The sequence below is a fragment of the Tiliqua scincoides genome, chromosome 2 (genome assembly GCF_035046505.1).
Source record: "Tiliqua scincoides isolate rTilSci1 chromosome 2, rTilSci1.hap2, whole genome shotgun sequence".
NCBI classification, from domain to species: Eukaryota; Metazoa; Chordata; class Lepidosauria; order Squamata; family Scincidae; genus Tiliqua; species Tiliqua scincoides.
The window spans coordinates 130,924,591-130,944,220 of NC_089822.1; the positions used below are offsets into that span (position 1 = coordinate 130,924,591).

Below are 19,630 nucleotides of genomic sequence, written 5' to 3' on the forward strand. Positions count from 1 at the left end.
CTTCCAAGGTTTTTGTAAGAAAAAACCTCAAGAAAATGCCTAAGAAGCATTGTGCATGCTCAGAAAGCCCTAAATATTTTGAATTTTAATTGCTTGCAATCCAATCCTCTTCACGCTTACAGAGAAGACATTTTCATTGACTTCTGCCTTCTGTGCTTCTGTGCACACATACCTGAGTGTAAGTTAGTCCCCTTGAACTAAGAGGTCTGGGTAAATACATATATTCGGATTAGTCCAGGGGTGCCCAAACCCTGCCCAGGAGGCAATTTGCAGCACTAGGGAACCCCCATCTGGCCCGCAAGGAGCTCTCAGTCTCCAATGAGCCTCTGGCCCTCCGGACAGTTGCTGGAACTCACATTGGCTGATGCAACTGCTCTCCGCATGAGTCCTGACTGTTCAATCTCTTGCATGAGCTGTGGGCTGAGGGCTCCCTCCACTGCTTGCTGTTTCACGTCTGTGATGCAGTAGCGGCAGCAAAGGAAAGGCCAGCCTTGCTTTGCGCAAGGCCTTTTATAGGTCTTGAGCTATCACAAGACCTTCATTCATTCGTATAAGTTCCATCTCTAATATATTCATGTATGTAAATTTATGTAAATTTATTCAAATTTTAAATATAAATTAATCCTTTGTTCCTGTCCCCCGACACAGTGTCAGAGAGGTAAAGTGGCCCTCCTACCAAAAAGTTTGGACACCACTGGATTAGTCTGTTGTTAGTCATCCTACATAAGGCTCATCCACAAATCCATGTGCATGATTTAATTACTCTGAACATGGGAACTGACTCTGCTGAAAAGCATTGTATCTAATGTGATATATAGCTTCTCTGTGTGGCATTTGATTCTGTGTGTTGATATCCATAGTACACAAGTCACTGCTAGATGCTGCAGTCATCAAGTGATGAACATGTGAATGGGCCCATGAGGAGGCTCAGCTGAAACATGAATTGTCTCTGTTAAACATGTTGGGTTGCCTTTGTCTGTGGTCAATTCACAGTTTTGTCTGTGGCCAATTCACATGGGAATATCCCATAGCTCACTGATTGCATATTCACCCAGTCCCACGTTCATTACTCAGCATCTCCATCTTGGAAGCACCTCTGGATCTTGGAGAGCCAATGCTAATCAGAGGTAGTAGACAATACTGGACCAATAGCCTAGGGCAAGACCTCCTGGGATCTGAGGCATCATGCCAAATGCTGGCACCTGCACCTGGTGATATGACAGCTTCTGCTTGTCTGACATGCTAGCCCACTGTTCTCCTTAACACTTCTGCTCTATCCCCCTCTTCCTTTTCCAATCCAGAGAGCAAGTGTGGGAAGAACTGTGAAAGAAAACCGGGACAGAAGAGGGCACTCCCTGCCAGTATGTTGCCCCAGGAAACAGCTTCATAGATGGGCCAGCCCTGCAATAGTGTGTCAGTATAAGGCATGTTCATTTGTTCATGTTCATTCAGGTTACCACTTGCTGCTGTAGTCCATGTGTCAAGCACATACGCAGAGGGCAACCCTTTGAAAAGCAGAGATGGAGCTGATGGAGATTGTGTTCATCACCTATATTCTTACTCTTGTTTGTGTTATACACTCCTTTTGCCATATAATCACTCCTAGTTTTCCTCTTGAATGCATTTTGTTCTACGAAAACATTCTGGCTGTGTGCTAAACACTTGCAGAGAGTAAGTACAGAAGGTTGTATACATTAAGCTATATGTGCAAAACATATGTAATGCTCCTGCTAATGGGGCCGAGTTCTTCTCTTAAAGTGACATATTTCCCACTGGCTGTTGCTGGTGTTTCCTGTAAATAAATAAATAATTGATCAGTCATCTCTCTGGGGATGATGTTAGCAACACTTGCTAACCAGGCAGAGAGGCACCTGATAAATCTCTTGACTTTAGCAGGGAGAGAGTAACTGTCTCAGGGCCCAAACCTGAACTCCCTCCAGCACCAGTGCCGGCACTGGGGATCATAAATGTGCCATAAGGCACGCCCATGGCACCTGGGGAGGAGGGGCCACCAGTGATGAGCCTCAGCACCTCGTGGAGGGCTGGCCAGTGCTCCAGCAGCACCAGCTGGCAGTAAGCAGTTTTTGGGCAGGCAGTGGGCGTAACAGGGCAGGGGTGGGGCGAGGAACAGGGATGAGACGGGTGTGTGACTGGCAGAGCCCTGCTCCACTGTATCCTTATCTCCATGTCTGCAAAGCCTGACACGGGGTTCCTCAAGTCTGCACCAGCAAAGTAGCTGGCTCAAAATTGAGAAGTCTCATTGTGGGGCTTGGAGCTTCCCCCAAGGATACTTCCAGCAGCCTCAATAATGCAGTTGGTTGCAGCGATAGCCATTTTGGCACCGCTGCATCCGGTGGAGCTGGCAGCTTCAGGATTGGTCTGTCAGTCCAGTGCAGACTCCTTTCTAGTGGCTGTTTATGGGTGTTTCTCCTGCTTCAGTTTAGATTGTGAGTCCTTTTGGGAAAGGGATTGTCAACTTTTTTGTTGAGAAGCAGCATATAAATATTTGCAGTAATACTGTATTCAGCATGGCAGCCCTCCCTAATGCTATCTGCTGGCATCTCCTTTTGGGGAGCCCTTTCAGGGTAGGGCACCCTCTTCTCATATGCTGTAGTGCGTAAACCACATTGACAACTTTGGTTGTTGCAAAGCAGTCTAAATACGTGAACATTACTATTCACTAGTTCTTAAAGACCTCCCCTGAATGCTGAGACCCTGATCCGAATCATACTTGAAGGTCTGCTAATACCACTTATTGGTTGGCAACCTTCAGTCTCAAAAGACAATGGTATAAGCCTACAGCACCCAGTATTCCCAGGCGGTCTCACACTTATTAGCTGTTCCTGTAAGTTTTATCCTCATGCCCAGGGCTGGCCCTTCCATGAGGTCAATTGAAGCTATTGCTTCAGGTAGCAGATTGTTGGGGGGTGCCCATTTCTGTCCTCCTTCTTGCCTCTACGTTTCCTCCACCTTCTACTTCCTGGATTGGAAAAGGAATTGGGGGACAAAGAGGAAGAGAAAATGCATAGGGATGCTAAGGCCGGCACATTATTGTAAGGGGGGCAGCATTTGGCATGCTGTCTCAAGCGTCAGGGAGTCTTGGGCCAGCCCTATCCATGGCTAATACAAGGGCTATTTGAAAAATAAATTCCTTTTAGCTTAAAAAAAAAAAAAAAGAATGAAGGAAAACAATTTAATACTGCTCAAAAGTTACATACCATGCCAGCACTTCCACGTAATCTTTGGGCAGGGCACAGTTTAAGTTTGGAAATTGGCATAGAATGGAAGAATTGAAGTCCTTTCCACTCTGGGACATGTCCCCCATCAAAATGCACTCCCCCAGCTGCTTTTACAAAAATGGAAGTCCTTTCCACTTTGGGACATGTGCAGCCTCCCTCTTCCACATTGCTTGTTTATAATGAACAGAAGCCACACATGCTGAGAACCCATCATGCATTGCTCTTGTTCATTAAAAAGAGAAGTGGTGCGGAATATCATGCCTGTGCTCTGCACTCCTGGCAAGTGAAGGGGAGAGAGAAGGGGAGGGGGCGTTCTCCCAATCACCTCTCCCTATCCACTTTATGCTTCATAAGCACTGGACGGGCAGGGAGAAGCAATATGGAGTTGCAGCAGTGTTTTGTTCTCCCGTTTTCTCTCCATCACTCCCTCCAGAACTACGCTGCTGCTGCTGCGATTCTCCTCCAACTGGCTCTTGGCAAGTCAGAAGAGGATCAAAGCACCCAGTGGAGTGGTAGGCTGGAGGCCGACAGAACGGGCCTGGGGTTCACCCACTGGCTGCCCCTCCACCTGTGCTGCTCCATGTGACCATTTCAGGTTGCTTCATGGAATGGCCAGCCCTGGGTTTAACCCACTTTGTTTTCTCAATAGTTTTGCAAGTTTATTAGGCCACGAGAGAATGATCACAGGGTTATGGTCTGAGCTGTGCTTCGTTGTATATGCATTATGGGCTGAGCTATGTTGCAAAGTGAACTCACGTGATCAAAGTGAAAATAGAAGATGTTTCTTTTTGTGTGTGGTTACTCTTCCAGAATATGCTTCCAAATGTGAATATAAGTTGGGCATCTCCTTTCACAGCCTTGAGCTCTTGCAGGTACATTTTGTTTGCACGATGCTGCCACCTGCTGAATATGTTTGCCTTAGCTCCATGTTCCCCAGTGGATGACGATGGTGGAAAGATAAATACCATGTATTATGAAGGTCAAATCAAATATTGAGAGATTCAGCAGCAGCTATCAGCATTCACATTAAAAATACAACACTCATGTCCCTAAGCCCTTCTTTGGTTATGAGGCTGAGGCAATTGAGGTTCAGTAGTTTTTGCTTTGTATATCTTTTCTGCAGAAGCAGATGTGTTCTTGACCCCTTTCTCAATATAGCATATCAATCAATACTAAAATCCTATGTATGCTTACTTGAAAGTAACTCCCACTGTGTTCAATGGGGCATACACGCAGGTAAATGTATGAATATACACACTGTACCGTTTCAGTGTCATACATAGGCAACCCCACCCCCATCCGGAATGCCAGATTTAATACATAAATGGTGACTTTTATGGTGAAATGGTGAAAAAGCAAAGCAAAACACAGAAGTGAGGAACTGCCTTGTGGGATCACCCCAAAGGTCATTTTCTTCAGCATTCTTCTTTCTAATAACAAAAGGAGGCTTACAAGCAGAGCATGAGGTGGGCCTTTCATCTTCAAGGTGAAGAAAACCAACTAAACATTTGAGCTTAGCACTACTAAAGACTGTCATCCAACCTAGAACATCGTCTACTGACAGAAGACAACCAGCTGTAAGTGATGCCTGGTCCAAGCTGGTCCCCAAATCATCTCCTTCAGCAGCATGACTGGGAAAAAAGAATCTGATGTGGAAGGGTTGAACAGTTTAACAATGAGTAGTAGGGCTAGCATTTTAAAATTTAAGAGCTGTACTCCTACCAAGCAGTGCTGCCTGCTAAAAGGCTTGGAAAGATGGCTGAAAAGGCAGCATTAATATATGTGTAGTTAGAGCAGCGATTTTCACCTTTTTCATCTGAAAAGGCACTAAAATAGTCAAGGCACACTATCAGTTTTTTGACAATTGACAAGGCACACTGCACTGACATCAGGGGCTTGCATCCCCCAGAGGCCCTATTAACAAATGATCCTCCCCCAAACTCCCATGGCACACCTGCAAACCATCTGCGGCACAGTGGTTGAAAATGGCTGAGTTAGAGGATATATGTGTATAAATATAAATTTTGGTATCCATAAAACAGAAAAGCAACTTTCACTTTCAGTCATGTCATACGCACACATGGAGCATAAATTGTACTGGAGATGATGGATGCTCATCTCACAAATTAAGCAAATGCCCTCATCTCCCTTCCTAGCAAACTAAAAGGTCCTCAACATTTCGGTCAACATTGATCCTACTGGCTTTTTGTTGCCTTGCAGCTAGTAACAATTCATACCTCAAAACGAAATGTACAAGGCTGCTTTGAGTTAATGGGGTTCTGCAGCTTGGTCAACAGAACCTGGAGTTGAGCCACATGCTCAACTCAAACGTGAACACTGAACAATTTCAAATTTTGCTTTTGAAATTCAATTTGACTAATAGTGTTAAATGACTGAAATCTTAAGTTTAGATAATTTCAAGGCAGTAATTATATGTATGAGCTTGCCAGACGCAATTGTTTTGACACTTTTCTCCCCCTAATATTCCCAAATTCAATATCATCTATTGGAAATGTTAATAAAAATACAGAGTACAAATGTGAATTTTAACAAGCAATTCAAATTGGAATGATTTGTTGGAGGTGTCGCCTGGCCTCCCCGCCTCCCATTGCAGCTGTAGCAGAAACAAAAGGTTTGGGCACAATGCATCCTCTGCTACACACCTGGCATATTATTTTGAATGGGAGACTTCAACACCTTCCTCGGAATGATCGAGCAGGCATCCTGTACTCCAGGTCTCTGCATGCCTAGCTAAATGCCTTATGGGGATGTCAAATGGGGACTGCAGGAGAAGGCAGGTTGGACTCTATGGCCACAATCCTAACCAAGTTTCCAGCACTGACATACGGGCAATGCAACCCTGAGGTAAGGAAACAAACATTGCACTACCTTGAGGAGGCCTCCATGAGTGCCCCCCAACTGCAGATTGCAGCACATGCCCCACTAGCAAGGCTATGCCAGTGCTGGAAAGTTGGTTAGGACTGCACCCTTTATTTCTTTAAAAAAAATGACAATATGTGTAAGAGATGTCACTTCATTTAAGAGACCTTGGTATGATTTCTAATAATTGATTAAATTTGCATAATTCTGCATATGAACATACACTACATTTTGTTTTCAGACGATGCACTTAGGTTTCTCAGCAGGCATCATCTTGGCAGGGACATTATTTAACATGTTTCTAAAAAATAAAACAGGCTGGTTGGTTAAACGATGGCACTTTTTAAGTTGATCTAAAGGTTTTCAACAGATTCACTGAATTAATCGATTGATTAAAAGTTAATGCCCTAAATCACACATACACCGATTCACTCTTAGATTCCATTTCGGCAAGAATGCATGATCTCCTATGTCTGCCTCAGTTCACATAAGCACCGCGCCCAGGGTAGCCACCCAATGCTCCTGCATATGCTTTTGCTATTCCTCCATTATGTAGACCAAATGCACCCTTCCACTTTCAAAATCAGAAGACGTGCACAGGTGGGCAAAAATCCTGGCATGAGTGAGGACTAGAAATAATTGTTAGGGTTTCAATATGAGACGTTTGACACAGTTTCCAAATTCTGACCCCCTCCCCGCAATTTAGGGCTTCACACTTATCCCTTTTAGCCCCTTCAGCTAATATAATTCCTGTCTAGTAGATGGTCCTCGTCACCACATTTTGCTATGCATTTTGCCCACCAAGAAAGCATTTGTCTCTTCACTGCTTTTGTGATTGTAGTCCTGGCCTTCCTCCAGCACATTTCATAGTCCCCAAATCCACTTAGACTTAGACATAACTTCATGTAGAAACCCCACATTGCAACTGTCCTTTCTCCTTAGATTCTTCTGGTTGCTTCCAGAGGTCCCCTACATTTGGCATTGCTTGGTGTTACCACCACCACCATCACTGCCACACTTGATATGAAGTTCCCAGAGAGAAACAAGGACAAAGGAGAGATCCTAGCAATGTCTCTGGTGAGAAGGGGTTAATCCAGCAAATCACGGTCTGTAATCATTAACTCATAATAGTTAATCACAAGAAATCAAATACAAGACTGTAGCAAACCTAACAGATTAAAAATAATACTTTTTTCAGCAGATAAAAAGTATTTTAGTTTAATAGTGCTCTGTATAATAATAATAATAATAATATTCACAAGAAAAAAGGAGATATAAATTATGCCACTACTTTGATTACAGCACAATCCTATACATGTCTACTCAGAAGTAAGTCCTACTGTGTTCAATGGGGCTTACTCCCAGGAAAGTGCGCATAGGATTGCAGCCTAGATGCTGTTAACTGGATCTGTTACCACATATGAAAAGATAAGTGTCTTTGAAAAGAGGCTGAAACAGAACAGGGTTTCACAAATTTTGCCTTGAAATGAAACAGGAATTTTGGTGGATATTATTTTGGTGGGCCTAATGCTATCTTTTCAAAAACACACAGGAAGTCCTTTAAAAAACAAAAAAGCTGACAGTGTTTTGTCTGACACAGAAAGAAGCAAAATGCATATGTACTCCTAAACCCTTCACAGCTCCAGTACAACACTCAGGAGGAAGGACACGGCTGGACATGTACACGACTGGGTCATGTGAGGAAGAAGGGGCTGGGACACGTCAAGACAGAAGGAAATCTTATCTCACTCCCTTCACCCTGGTCATCACTGCAAAAGGGGTGGCAGGGTGCAAGGGAAAATTAGCCACAAAGTGCTCACAGCAGCAACGTAGGGTATGCAGGGCTCTGGATCCCACCTTTCAAGGGATCTGAAAGACATTGAGTTTGCTGGTGTTTTTGAGTGTCTGTCGCCGGTTGCAGAACCAAACTCGGACCACCTCACGGTCATAATTGAGCTCTTTTGCGATCTCTGTGATCTCCTGGCCTGTGGGCAGGGCATTCTTCTCAAAGTAGGCGTTAAGGGCCTCAATGGCCTGTGGTGTGAAAGACGTGCGGCGTTTGCGCTTCTTGGAGGGCTCGCCACCAACAAACTCCATTAGGTTCTGCTGACCTTCCTGGTTCCGCAGCTCAGCCTCACTCAACCACTTCTCCAATACGGGCTTCAGCTTCTGGGCGCTCTTGGGGGTAATGTCCAGCTTTTCAAACCTGCAAATGCAAGGATTATTGAGGAGCATGAATGGGTAGGCTCCGCCCAGACCAGTGGCTCCCAATCTTTAGGAGCTTGTGGGCCACTGAGGCAAAAAGGGGACTGGTTGTGGACCACATGCAGTGCCAGCTGTGGGAGGTCCATTCTCTGCCCTCTCCGGTGGTCTGTGGGGAAGTGCTTGTTTGATAAGATGCTTGAAATGATCAAAGGCTATCTTTTCTTTCCCTTGCGGACCACTTCTCAGGGTCTCATGGACCACCTGTGGTCCACAGACCACAGGTTGGGAACCAGTTGCCTAGATAAAAGAATGCCACCACATATCTCCCACTTCCCCAGCTAACAAGGAGAGACCTCAGTGGTACCAACCTTTAGTCCAGAGCATGGCTCAAATTGTGTGTGTTCTATATTGTATTGAAAAAGTGACTGTAATGGTATTTGGGGCAAACAGTAAACTGAATTAAATGGAATAAAAATTACCATCAGATTCTGTTTTATTTTAATGGGCTATTTCAGGTTCAAATTGCTGGGAGATCTATGATCAATTTGTGCATGTGTTTGATTTTGTTTTTTAAAGTGGGAGACTTTCAGGACAGAGAGGCATCTTTTCATTTATTCTGCTCTGCAGACAGCTTTGTGATCTTTATTTTGTTGAAAAGGGGTACAGAAATATTTTTAATCCAATCACCACCTCCTGAGATGAGTTGTTTTTTTGTTTTGGGGGGAGGGTTTTTTGCACATTTGAGAGATGGCAACATTTATTGCAGTGGTGATCTAGGGAAGGGACTGATCAACACTTTCCTTATGGACAATTTTTGCTATAAAAATCACACCACCATCTGCTTTCCTGCTGGCAGAAAAAAAAAATGTAGGGATTCTCACAAGTCTCTGTACTTTGCTCTTGGAATAAAGTTGGGGAAGGGGGAGTTTGATTGCAACAATGGCCAGTGGGGAAAAGATTTCTTACTTTCTTCTCCCAGCATCACTCACTGCTGGGTTCAATTTCATGTTACTGCAATCGCTCAGCCTGTATTTCACTGAAAAAATCTGGAGAGCGATTGTGGTGTAATTTGTGCTTAAAAGAAATTATGGAAAGATAGGCACAGAATTAACGTAAAATGCCAAATCAGGTTGAGTATTTCTTATCTGGACTGCTTGGGACAGGAAGGTGTCTGGATTTTGGAATAATTGCATAAATATAATGGGAAATGCTTCTTCCCCTTGCTCTTTTCACTGTTACCCATAAAGGTGTCTGCTGGCCTCTGGCATTTTTCAACAATGTCTATACAGGTACAAACCCAGAGCAGAGAGTAGAACTTATAGCTGTATCTACATTGTACGTGGGAATGAGCACAATACCTTCTAGTGTTCACACTAGACCTTCTAGTGTTCACACTACAGAAAACAAATCTTAGACAAAAATATCCGGATTTCAGAATAGTCTGGATTTCGGGAGTCTGGATAAGGGATAATCTACCTGTACTAGATTCCATGTCTGTGCATGATCATACACTAACTGAGTCTGGCTTACCTGCATATTGCAGACTGGCTGTACGCAGGTCCTTCGGTAGCAGTCAAGGCCTGTCCCACCTGTGTCTGCGTTAGGCCTAGAGACAGGCGTCGAATCTTAAAGTTCTTGGCAAACTCTCTAATCTCCTCCAGATTTATTCCATCTTCATCACTTCCACTGTTCGGAGGCTGAGGCTCTAATGCAGAAGAGGACAGAAATGGTGAGCCTGTTAGACAATGAATTTCTTATCCCAATTTCTGATTAAACCACATGGAAATCCTAGCCATCTGCAGCCATGATAGAAATTCTGGCCGTTAAGCAGCAGTAGTATAGTGGCATTGTGCTACTTCACTTCCGCAAATGCTTGCAACAGCCTGTGTGAGCACTCAAGAATAACATCATCATCATCCTCACACACCAGGCACACTTCACTGGTTTCTACAGGATCTACAGCTTGCATGCCACCACAACTGGCCAGAGGACAGAAACATGAGCCACTCCTGATTCCCAGCCACCCAAGGCAGCCACCCCTCTACCTGCCATAAAAATGAAAATGACTGCAGAAATGCTTACTAGAAACCAACTGGCTGACCGTTGGGGTCTCCGAGCAGGTGATGGGGACAGGAGCAGATGCTAGTTTGGTTGCAGGGGGAGGGGGGCTTGCGATGACCACAGTTGGCTGCGAAAGAGTTGGAGCAGGTTGAATTGGCTGGACCTGACAATGCCATAAAAAGAGAGAGGTTTTTTTTAATGGCCTGTCAGGGACACATTCTGAAACTAACTTCGGATTTGTGAGTATTGGAATGATGGAAGGAATACATCTGGGGGTAATCGAGAGATCTGCTCATAATTCAATGAAGTACCATTTTGGAAGCCATCCATTAATTTTGTCTGTTTACTTTTAAATTAGAGAGTAAACTTCCCCACTGCTCTTGCTCTATTGAATCCCAAACTGCTGAATGCATATGCTAAAGGGAAACATCTGAGACACTGGTCTGTCTAACTGTATCTGTCTGTCTGTCTAATGGTATCCTACATTACCAATAACTTGTCTCTGATCTGGTTTGGGCTTTCTTGCCATTGCCTTGCATTTAGTCTGTTAAAGGCACACTTATTTCTAATTGCTCTGTTGCCCAGGGACATGATTCTCTGTCTAAAGTCATGAAACCACTGTATGAAAGCAATCAAAAGAGCTGCTGTAGAATAGTTCTTGATACCAGACAGGCACAGACCATCCTCCCTGAGCTAAATGTTGCGGAAGTACTAGAATCTTGCAGGATCATATAAACTTTGACTGGACTTTATTTCATGTCTACCTCACAAGGTTGGTGCAAAAATAAAATGGGGATGATGGCAATGACCATGCACACTGCCCCGAACCTCTTGGAGGAAAGTTAGGATAAAAATATAATAAATAGTTCAGGAGGGCTACCTGCTCTTTTTATGTTTTAAAACTCCTGAACATATGTTCATCTTTTAACTCATCTGTCACATTCTAACTTGAAAAAGAAAAAGTTCTATTAAATATGAAAAACAGCTCTAAAGACTGGGGTGGTGGTGGTAATACCTCAGGCACTAGCCAATCAGTGGCATTCACAGCCAGCTTCAGGTGCAAACTAGCATAACTTTGTTTTTTTTGGTGCTTAAGTCTAGGAGGAAAGGCACATTTAGATTGAACAAATAGTGAGGGTGCTTCTAAAGTGGCCCCATTCAGGACAAAGTTACTTGGGCCTGGTTCACACATGCACACTCATCATTTGATGTCTGCAGCACCTGGCTTATATGTGTTCTTGCATCAGTCAACACAGAATATTGATATCACCTCAAACACAAAACAGGGTCATGGCACACATTCAACAACCCAATTTCCTTATTGTATTTATTGAGTGAAAGGATTTATAACCTGTATTTCCTGACCAAAGACAACCCATGGCAGCTTGAAAAGTAAACTCCTAGCTCCTCAGCAAGCAACTCCTCCCCAGGAGTCGGGAGGAGAGCCGAACAGGATTTCCACTGGTCAGTAGGTGAAACTTCAATGCCTTGCCTAGCCTTTTGCCCCTCTATGATTGGGTAAACAGAACAAAATAGGCTAAAGAAGCAGACAGTTTGCTTAACCAGTTTGCTTAATCCATTTCTGCCCAGCCAACAGGTGTATACATTTGATCCCTTCTGCATATATGCAACATTGGGCAGAAATGGCTTAATCTGTTCAGGATGAAGGATTACTAGCCCTTTGCTGCAAAATTTTCATTTTCATTCCAGTCCCCTTCTCAGCACACATCACCCTGAACATGGCTACAGTCTTGTCCAAATGGAGGGCTGCCTTAGACTGAGTCAGATAGTCTAGCTTGTAGAGACCGGCTGGCAGTAACTCTCTAGAGTTTCAGGCAGGAGTCTTTACCACCCCTACCTAAGATGCCAGGGATCAAACCTGGGACTTTTTGCCTGCAAAGCTGAGCTACATGCACATTCTCTGGATGCCACTCCTGCCGCCTCCTCCTCTCTCTGGCCACCCACAAACTTCCACCCCTCTTTAAATTCACTCAACTGCATCCTACCAATCCTTCAGCCCTATTAACAGACTGCAGGCTGGAAATGGTCCATGTTTGTTGTTTTTTTAATTGCACAGAAGCCTTGCATCTTAAGTAACACCTGAGTCCAATCTTTCTCTCTCGATGCATCATTTTGAAGAGACTGTAAAAAAAAAAGGCAAGCTGAGATAGAGAAAATGCACCAATCTTTCTCCTGTGTATGGCTGCCCCACAAGGCACTTTGACTGTGAAGTCCACTTATTTCCTTAAGATTCATCAGCCCTTGACAGTCACAGCTCACCTCACTCTTTGCTGGAGACTCAGGAGTGTTGGGTTTCCGGACAGCTGTTGCTGCTTGGATGGTACTGCTGGCCAAGGTGGCAATGACCTGGCCTTGGGCATTCAAAAGGAGCTGCGGGGTCACTGCCTGCACATGTAGATTCTGTGCTGGCAACGTGGCAGGGGCAGGGTTTGCTGTAGCAATTCCGGCAGGGTTTACCACCCATGGAAGAGTCCCAATCACCTGGAAGAGAGGATAAGAGAACATGCATGCGCATAACACAATAATATTTTCTTAAATCTTCCCCCTTCTCCATGTCAATCAGGAGCAAGGTTGGGGAGGGCAAGACTAAAGGGGGATGATAGGAGTAAAGCTGGGAAAAGGAAGCAGTACATGACAAAACTTTGAACTGCAATTTCACCCATTCAAAGGAAAAAGATTATCCACCCTTCCCACACACACACCTACTGAACGGTTACAAGCTAGTATGGGTTCACAGCAACACATTTTCCTATTGCTGAAAGAGGTTTAATAATGGTGCCTATTTACAAGATGGTGGCCAAATGAATAAGAATGGAATATGAGATGAGCTGTCTGTGTTTCTGCAGTTCCATATCTGCCCCAAGCAAGCACAAATATTGGTACTGTCTGCAAAATTCAGCATCCTAACAACCTTTGCTGTCTAAAGCAAGGTTCTCATTCTTATAGATACCAAAGGTCGCCTTGAAAGGGGCCAGTGATGAGTGGAACAGAATTATGTAAAATAAGCCAATAAAAACAAAATTTACCAATTTGCATAATGTAAACAGGCCAGCTTTTCTTGGAAGATGCAGAATTCTGTTTTTGAAAGCAGCATGGATGCACTCTTGTCTTTAATCAACATGCAAAAGACCTTCTGATATGCTGACCCTTTGAAATCTCATTGAAGAAAATGTATAGTACTTTCTGAGTGTGCAAAGTGCATCACATGGATTTTTGCAGTGGTTCCCAAACTGTGGGTTGGGAACCACTGGTGGGTCATGAGTTGTGACCTGATATTTGGTGGGTCCCACAGCATATACTGCAAATTGCCGTAGAGCTCAGATCCTGCAGTTTGCAAGAATATGTAAATATAGGGAGATAAACGTTTGAGAATCTTTTGGAGAATTATTATTGTAAAAAACAAATTCTTTCTCGACCTTTTTAAAAAGTTTTGTAAACCTAGGCGAGTCCTGATGGAGTGTCATTTTAAAAAGTGGGTTCAGGTGCGAAAAAATTTGGGAACGACTCTATTATTGTGATGTTGCCCTTACAACAATCCTGTGAGTTCTGTGTTATTATCCTCATATTGCAGCTGGGGGAGGGGCTGAGAGGGAACAGCTTGCCTAAGGACTCCTACAGAATTCATGGCAGAGGCAGAATTCAAACTGAGGAAGTCCTCATTTGCAGCTCAGTCGTTCAGCCAGTATGCTATACCAGTTCAGAAAACTGGTGTAGGATATAGAAAAAGTACACAAAAGGAATGTTTCATTAAGATGTCTCTAGAAAACAGTAATATGCCTTTTCGTTTCTATAGAAGCCAGCATATCTTTCAACATTTCTTTGAACATTGCTAAGTTACAAGGAAGGAAACAGTCAGCCCAGTCCTAACCAACTTTCCAGCACCAATGCAGCCACAATGCAGACCCAAGGTAAGGGAACAAACGTTCTCTTACCTTGAGAAGGCCTCCTTGACTGCCAACCCCACCACCACAAGATGCAGAACATGCTCCATTGACATAACTGCATCAGCACCGGAAAGTTGGTTAGGATTGGGTTGTCAGTCTATTTGGTTCTCCTAAATGACTACAAGGTGCTTAGTGAGAAACTGGTCAAAAGTTTAGACATAGCAGACAACAGTTTCCCCATTACAGTGGGGAACCCATTTGCAGGTTCCTCTTGGCTGGAGGACCCACAGAGGACCTCCCGGATTCAACCTGGTGCTTTCCAGCTGCATCCGGGAGGTTTTCTGAGGACCAGGGGCTGAGCCCTCTCTGGGCCTCAGAAAACCTCCTGGAGATGTAGGGAAGGCAATTCCAGTTTTCATAAAAACTCAAAGTGCCTTTCCAAAACCTCCAGACAGTACCAGAAGGTATTTGCAGTCGCATCTGGAGGTCAGGTGAGGGCACCAATCCAGGGATTCAGTTATCCATGGGTTTTAGCATCCATGGTGGTTCCAGGAATGGAACCCCTGCAGATGTCAAGAGCAAACCTGTATATCCAAACCCAGAAAACATTTGTACGTACAAACCACAGGTAGTTAACAAACCAGGATATCCAATCTGAGTGTGGCTCTCTGAATTTATTATTATTATTTAACAAGGTATCCATACTCAGTATAGATTTGACAAGCTTTCTTGCTATGGATTGTTACATTTTTAAGGGCTTTTGTTTAATACATTCATATATAACCTTTCCTTCCAAGAACTCAAAGCAGCACTTCTAGGAAGTCTCCCGCTCAGGCAATTAAAGCAAAGCCTGCTTAGCTTGAGGAAGACAACTGCAATATGTACCTTCAGACCATAGCTCACTACTGGGACTCATTCCAGTGTAAATAATGTACTCCATAAGATTGTTTTCCTTTAAAAATGTAGGTTTTAAACCTTAGGCTTTAAAACTAGTAGGCTTAAAACTTAGGGCACAACCCTATCCAACATTCCAGTGCTGATGCAGCCACAATACAGACCTGGACTAAAGAAGCAAATGTTACCTTACCTTGAGGAGGCCTCTGTGACTGCCCCCCCCCCACCACAGGATGCAGGGCACACCCCATTGGCACAGATGCATCAGCACTGGAAAGTTGGATAGAACTGGGCCCTTGATCTCTTTAATAGCGGGAGGGTAGACCTATTGTTTTAGTTCATATTTGGAGTCTTGTGGCACTTACCTGTCCCTGAGCATTTGTCAGGATCTGTCCAGTTATTCCTTGCACACTGGAAATGGTGTTTGCAATCACTGGTGTGGCAGCCAGAGAGCTAAGAAGCTGAGTTGGAGCCCCAAGAGAAGCTGCACTTATCTGTAAGGGGCGGGGGGAAACCCAGAAACCAAGGATTAAATATTGTTCTGCTCACAATTTGCATACACAGCAGACCCTACTTCTCTACCTCTGCCCCATTATCCACTTCTTCAATACAGGGATAATAATAATACCTTAATAGGTTGCTGTAAGGGTTATCAAGATAGATATAGAGATACTCTACAGTTCATATATGGCAGTTCCTTGCTATGCGCTTCACAAACATGGAGCTCTGATGCTTATGGCATCTGAGTAGTCACAGGAAGATCTGTTGGTGTGAGAATGAGAACATAAACCTGCAGCCCTGGATTACTAGCTGGAGAACCAACTGAGAATACAGAAGTTGGCCATCTTTGCTCTACAAAGTCCTATCTAGTTGTTATGACTACTAATGCCACTCAACAGCGCAAAGTAGCCTTAAAGCGTAGCTAGCCTGCTACCTGTTACTATAAGGTCGAATATGTTTTGTTCTATAAAAGCAGGGGCCTTCAAAACAAATCAGGCGCACCAGGAATATTTATCCGGGTGCAACGCAGCACTGGCAAAGGATTTCTGTTCCACGCTGCAACCTCCCTCCTTCACACTCCCTCTTCACACAGCCTTGTTCTGGGCAGCCGCTTCCCCAGGCAATTCGGGTGCAGAACCTTCTGGGGCAACAGGCAGCAGAAGCAGTGCAAGGCTGTGTGAAGAGCGGGTATGAAGAAAGGAGGCTGCAGAGTGGAATGGAAGGCCATTGGTGCTGCCACACCCAGACAAATATTCCCAGATGGATATTCCACAGCAGGCCACGGTTTGGAGACTGCTGCCCTAGGAAAGGAAAGTTTTCAGGGTGTTAAAGGAAGGAGATCTTTCATTCAAGTTGCTCCATTTGAAATGATTAGCAAATGTGGATAGCAACAGGAGATGCATTAGCATCAGAGATGCTACAAACAGTGCCAAGTGTTTGTTTATTGTAAGTAGTTTATTGTACTGCTACAGGGTTTAAACCATTTCTGCCAAACACTGCATATACGCAACAGGGATCAAATGTGCACACCTATGGGCCGGGCAGAAATTAGTTAATTAGCATGTTGGTGGTGCTATTACCTACTGTGAGTGGTAACTGTGCTCATCTTGAATATATACCATAGATACTCGCCTATAAGTCAATCCCACAGATAAGTCGAGGGCAGGTTTTGAGCCAATAATCATGGAATTTTCTATGACCCTCGGATAAGTCAGGGGTTAAACTTAGGGGGGTGTCTGACTATAGTTTTGTCTGCTTTTTCCCAAGGCCAGATCCTGAAAAATAACCTACCATTAATTGTTACCTAAGAACTGCAGTCTCTAATTTATTAAAAACATAGTAAAAGATCATAAGATATATTTTTATTCTTTTTAAATTCTGGTCTTCACCACCTTTTTGTAAACACTATCAGAGTAAGTACACTGTAAACAACATACCAGTAAAACAGTGGTTCCCGACCTTTAGGGGTACTTGAAAAGGAATGGAATAATGGCAGAAAAAGGCAGGTTGTGCTCCAGAATGCCTTGCAAGCCAGGAAGCCTTGCAAGGACTAGCAAGGCAGGAAGCTAGCTGGCTGTGAAAGTCCCATCAATAGCTAGTTTTAGGTCATCAATTCATCTATGAACCAGTGACTGAAAACCAGCACAGTAAAAAAGCTGAAACATAATATGGAAAGTGATCAATCAGCCAGAATTTCTCAGGTCACTTCTGGTGCAAAACAGTGCAAAGGCAGAGTTTTCTGTTCTCCAAACAGATGAAAAGAGAAAATATGTGATGAATACATGAAGTCTGGATTTTCATAGAGAGGAGATGAGGGCTTGTCTTATTAATTACAAACATTTTGCTAATATGAAGGGTACACTTTATGGAAATGGGCTGCCAAGGGATATGCAAGTGAAAAAGGTTGGGAACCACTGCAGGAGATCCAGGAATCAAATCCACCTTTAAGGTGTCTGGTGTGTTAAGCCAGAAGCTCTACATACAACATACAACCCATAACACATAACTGAGAGTGTGCAATTCAATTCACAGTAGAGAGAGGCAGCTGCATATATTTGCAATCCTTTTTACTTAGAAGTAAACCCACTGCTTTCCATGGGGGTTGTTCTTAAATAATGGTGCACTGAATTGTAGCCTTGGATTTTATTTCAACTGGAAAGGGGGATCCCATCTTGGTGTTGAAAAAAACAGACCTCTGCCAAATGCCTGCATTTGCAAAAAGGAACCAGGTTGCAGCAGCAAAAGGGAACGAAGGAGAATAAAAGGTTAACTTTGGCTATAATTTCCCAGGAAAGTTACTATAGCAATAATGAGGTGCCTACCTGAGCTTAGTGAGAAAGGAAACTTTTTAGAGTTGAAAAGCTCTGCCCTCTGATTGACTGGGAGAAAAGGCAATGTGATAACTGGAGCTTGCTTACTCGGCAAAAATTTCACATACTATAGGTGAGTATCTACGGTATTTAAGCTTTACACAGAATTGTCATAGACTGCATCCCTGCACCCATTTTCCACTTTCTCCTCTACGCCTGTGCAAATGCAATGCTACATTGATAGGTAGACCGATCTGCCAGCAGAGGGTAACACTTCATGCATAAAATGAAGTAGCTTTCACCCGTGAAAACTTACATCAAATAAAGATGCAATTCTATATAAGCTATCCTGGGAGTAAGCCACATTGAACACAGTAGAGCTTGCTCTTGAGTAGGCATGCATAGGGCTATGCTGTAAGGACCCAATCCTATCCAACTTTCCACTGCTGGGGCAGCCATGTCAATGGGGAGTGTGTTGCATCCTGTGGTGCGGGGGGTCATGGTCACAGAGGTGTCCTCAAGGTATGGAAACATTTATTCCCTTACCTTGGGGTGCATTGTGGCTGCACCAGTGCTGGAAAGTTGGATAGGACTGGGCCTAAATCTATTAGTCTTTAAGACTAACTATAAGAGTATTGTTTTTGCTGCAACAGCTTCCACTCTGGAAGCAGTTAACTGAAAGTTACTGAAAGTTTAGGTAACTGAAAGTGTTAAATTGCCTGTGCAGATCCTCTAACATAAGCACATGACTAACAACACAAGAGTTGCATCTCAACATTATAACAGAAAGATATTAGACAACTCCGTCTTTGGAACATTCAAAAGATATGTAGAACTAGGCCCAAACTACACATCACATGAGAGGTATCAGAAGGAAATAAATTCATTAAAACTTTTTCTCCTCCTCTTCCATCCCATCTTTAAAATCTTGAGTTAGCTTGCAGTTCCTCCTTCCAGTTCCTTACTATTCCAGGGTTAAAAGCAAATCCTGTTGGTTGAACCGTTATCTGGGTTTGAGTTTCCAATGGCTTGGCAATAGGTGGCGTTGATGCAGCGGCAGGCTGCGGTAAAATTGCTGGCTGGGTTTGAGGCTGGAACACAGTCTGTGTTTGGACTGGTGGCCGCGGCTGGACTGTTTGCTGAGCCTGGACAGGCTGAGCTGGCTGCAGAGGGGCTTGTATTGCTGTATTCAGCACTGCAGCAGAGGTAGAAGAAAGAGAAAAACAGAGATAGTAAATATCCCCATAATGCTATGTTCCCTATATACACACCATTCCTTCCCTGTAAATTAAAACAGCCATATTACTCTTTCATTCTGATGCACATATAAACAGTAGAAAACTTTACACCTGTACAACAAAGGCATCCAAGAGGAAGGAAAGCACACCTTAAGGCTAATGTACAATAGCAGCTGCTTCATATCCAGACAGCTGATGATGGATTTGGGTTGAAATAGTAAAAGATACTGAATACCCAAGGTGGCATCTTTTCTTATACCAAACACTGTTGCTGTAGGCAAGTGAAAGCTTCTGCATAACACAGAAAATCTGTGTTGCTCACTGTGACTTCCTTGTTTCTTTCTGCTGCTGCTAGAAAAGGTTATGTGCTCCTGGAAGGGAGCAGGCAACAGTACTGA

The 19,630-nt window shown here is 43.8% G+C and overlaps 1 protein-coding gene across 2 annotated transcripts in view; it reads right to left on the reverse strand.

The window, feature by feature from the left end:
* Positions 1 to 7,321: 7,321 nt before the first annotated feature.
* POU6F1 (POU class 6 homeobox 1) overlaps positions 7,322 to 19,630 on the reverse strand; it is a 39,858-nt gene continuing 27,549 nt past the window's right edge. For both annotated transcript variants that reach the window (XM_066617838.1, XM_066617837.1), the window contains 6 exons: positions 18,960 to 19,189; positions 15,550 to 15,678; positions 12,666 to 12,887; positions 10,407 to 10,548; positions 9,855 to 10,029; positions 7,322 to 8,325 (listed from right to left, as the gene is read on the reverse strand). In XM_066617838.1, coding sequence (XP_066473935.1) covers positions 7,980 to 8,325; positions 9,855 to 10,029; positions 10,407 to 10,548; positions 12,666 to 12,887; positions 15,550 to 15,678; positions 18,960 to 19,189 — 1,244 coding nt within the window. In that variant the 3' untranslated portion in view covers positions 7,322 to 7,979. The remainder of the gene's footprint in view (positions 8,326 to 9,854; positions 10,030 to 10,406; positions 10,549 to 12,665; positions 12,888 to 15,549; positions 15,679 to 18,959; positions 19,190 to 19,630) is intronic.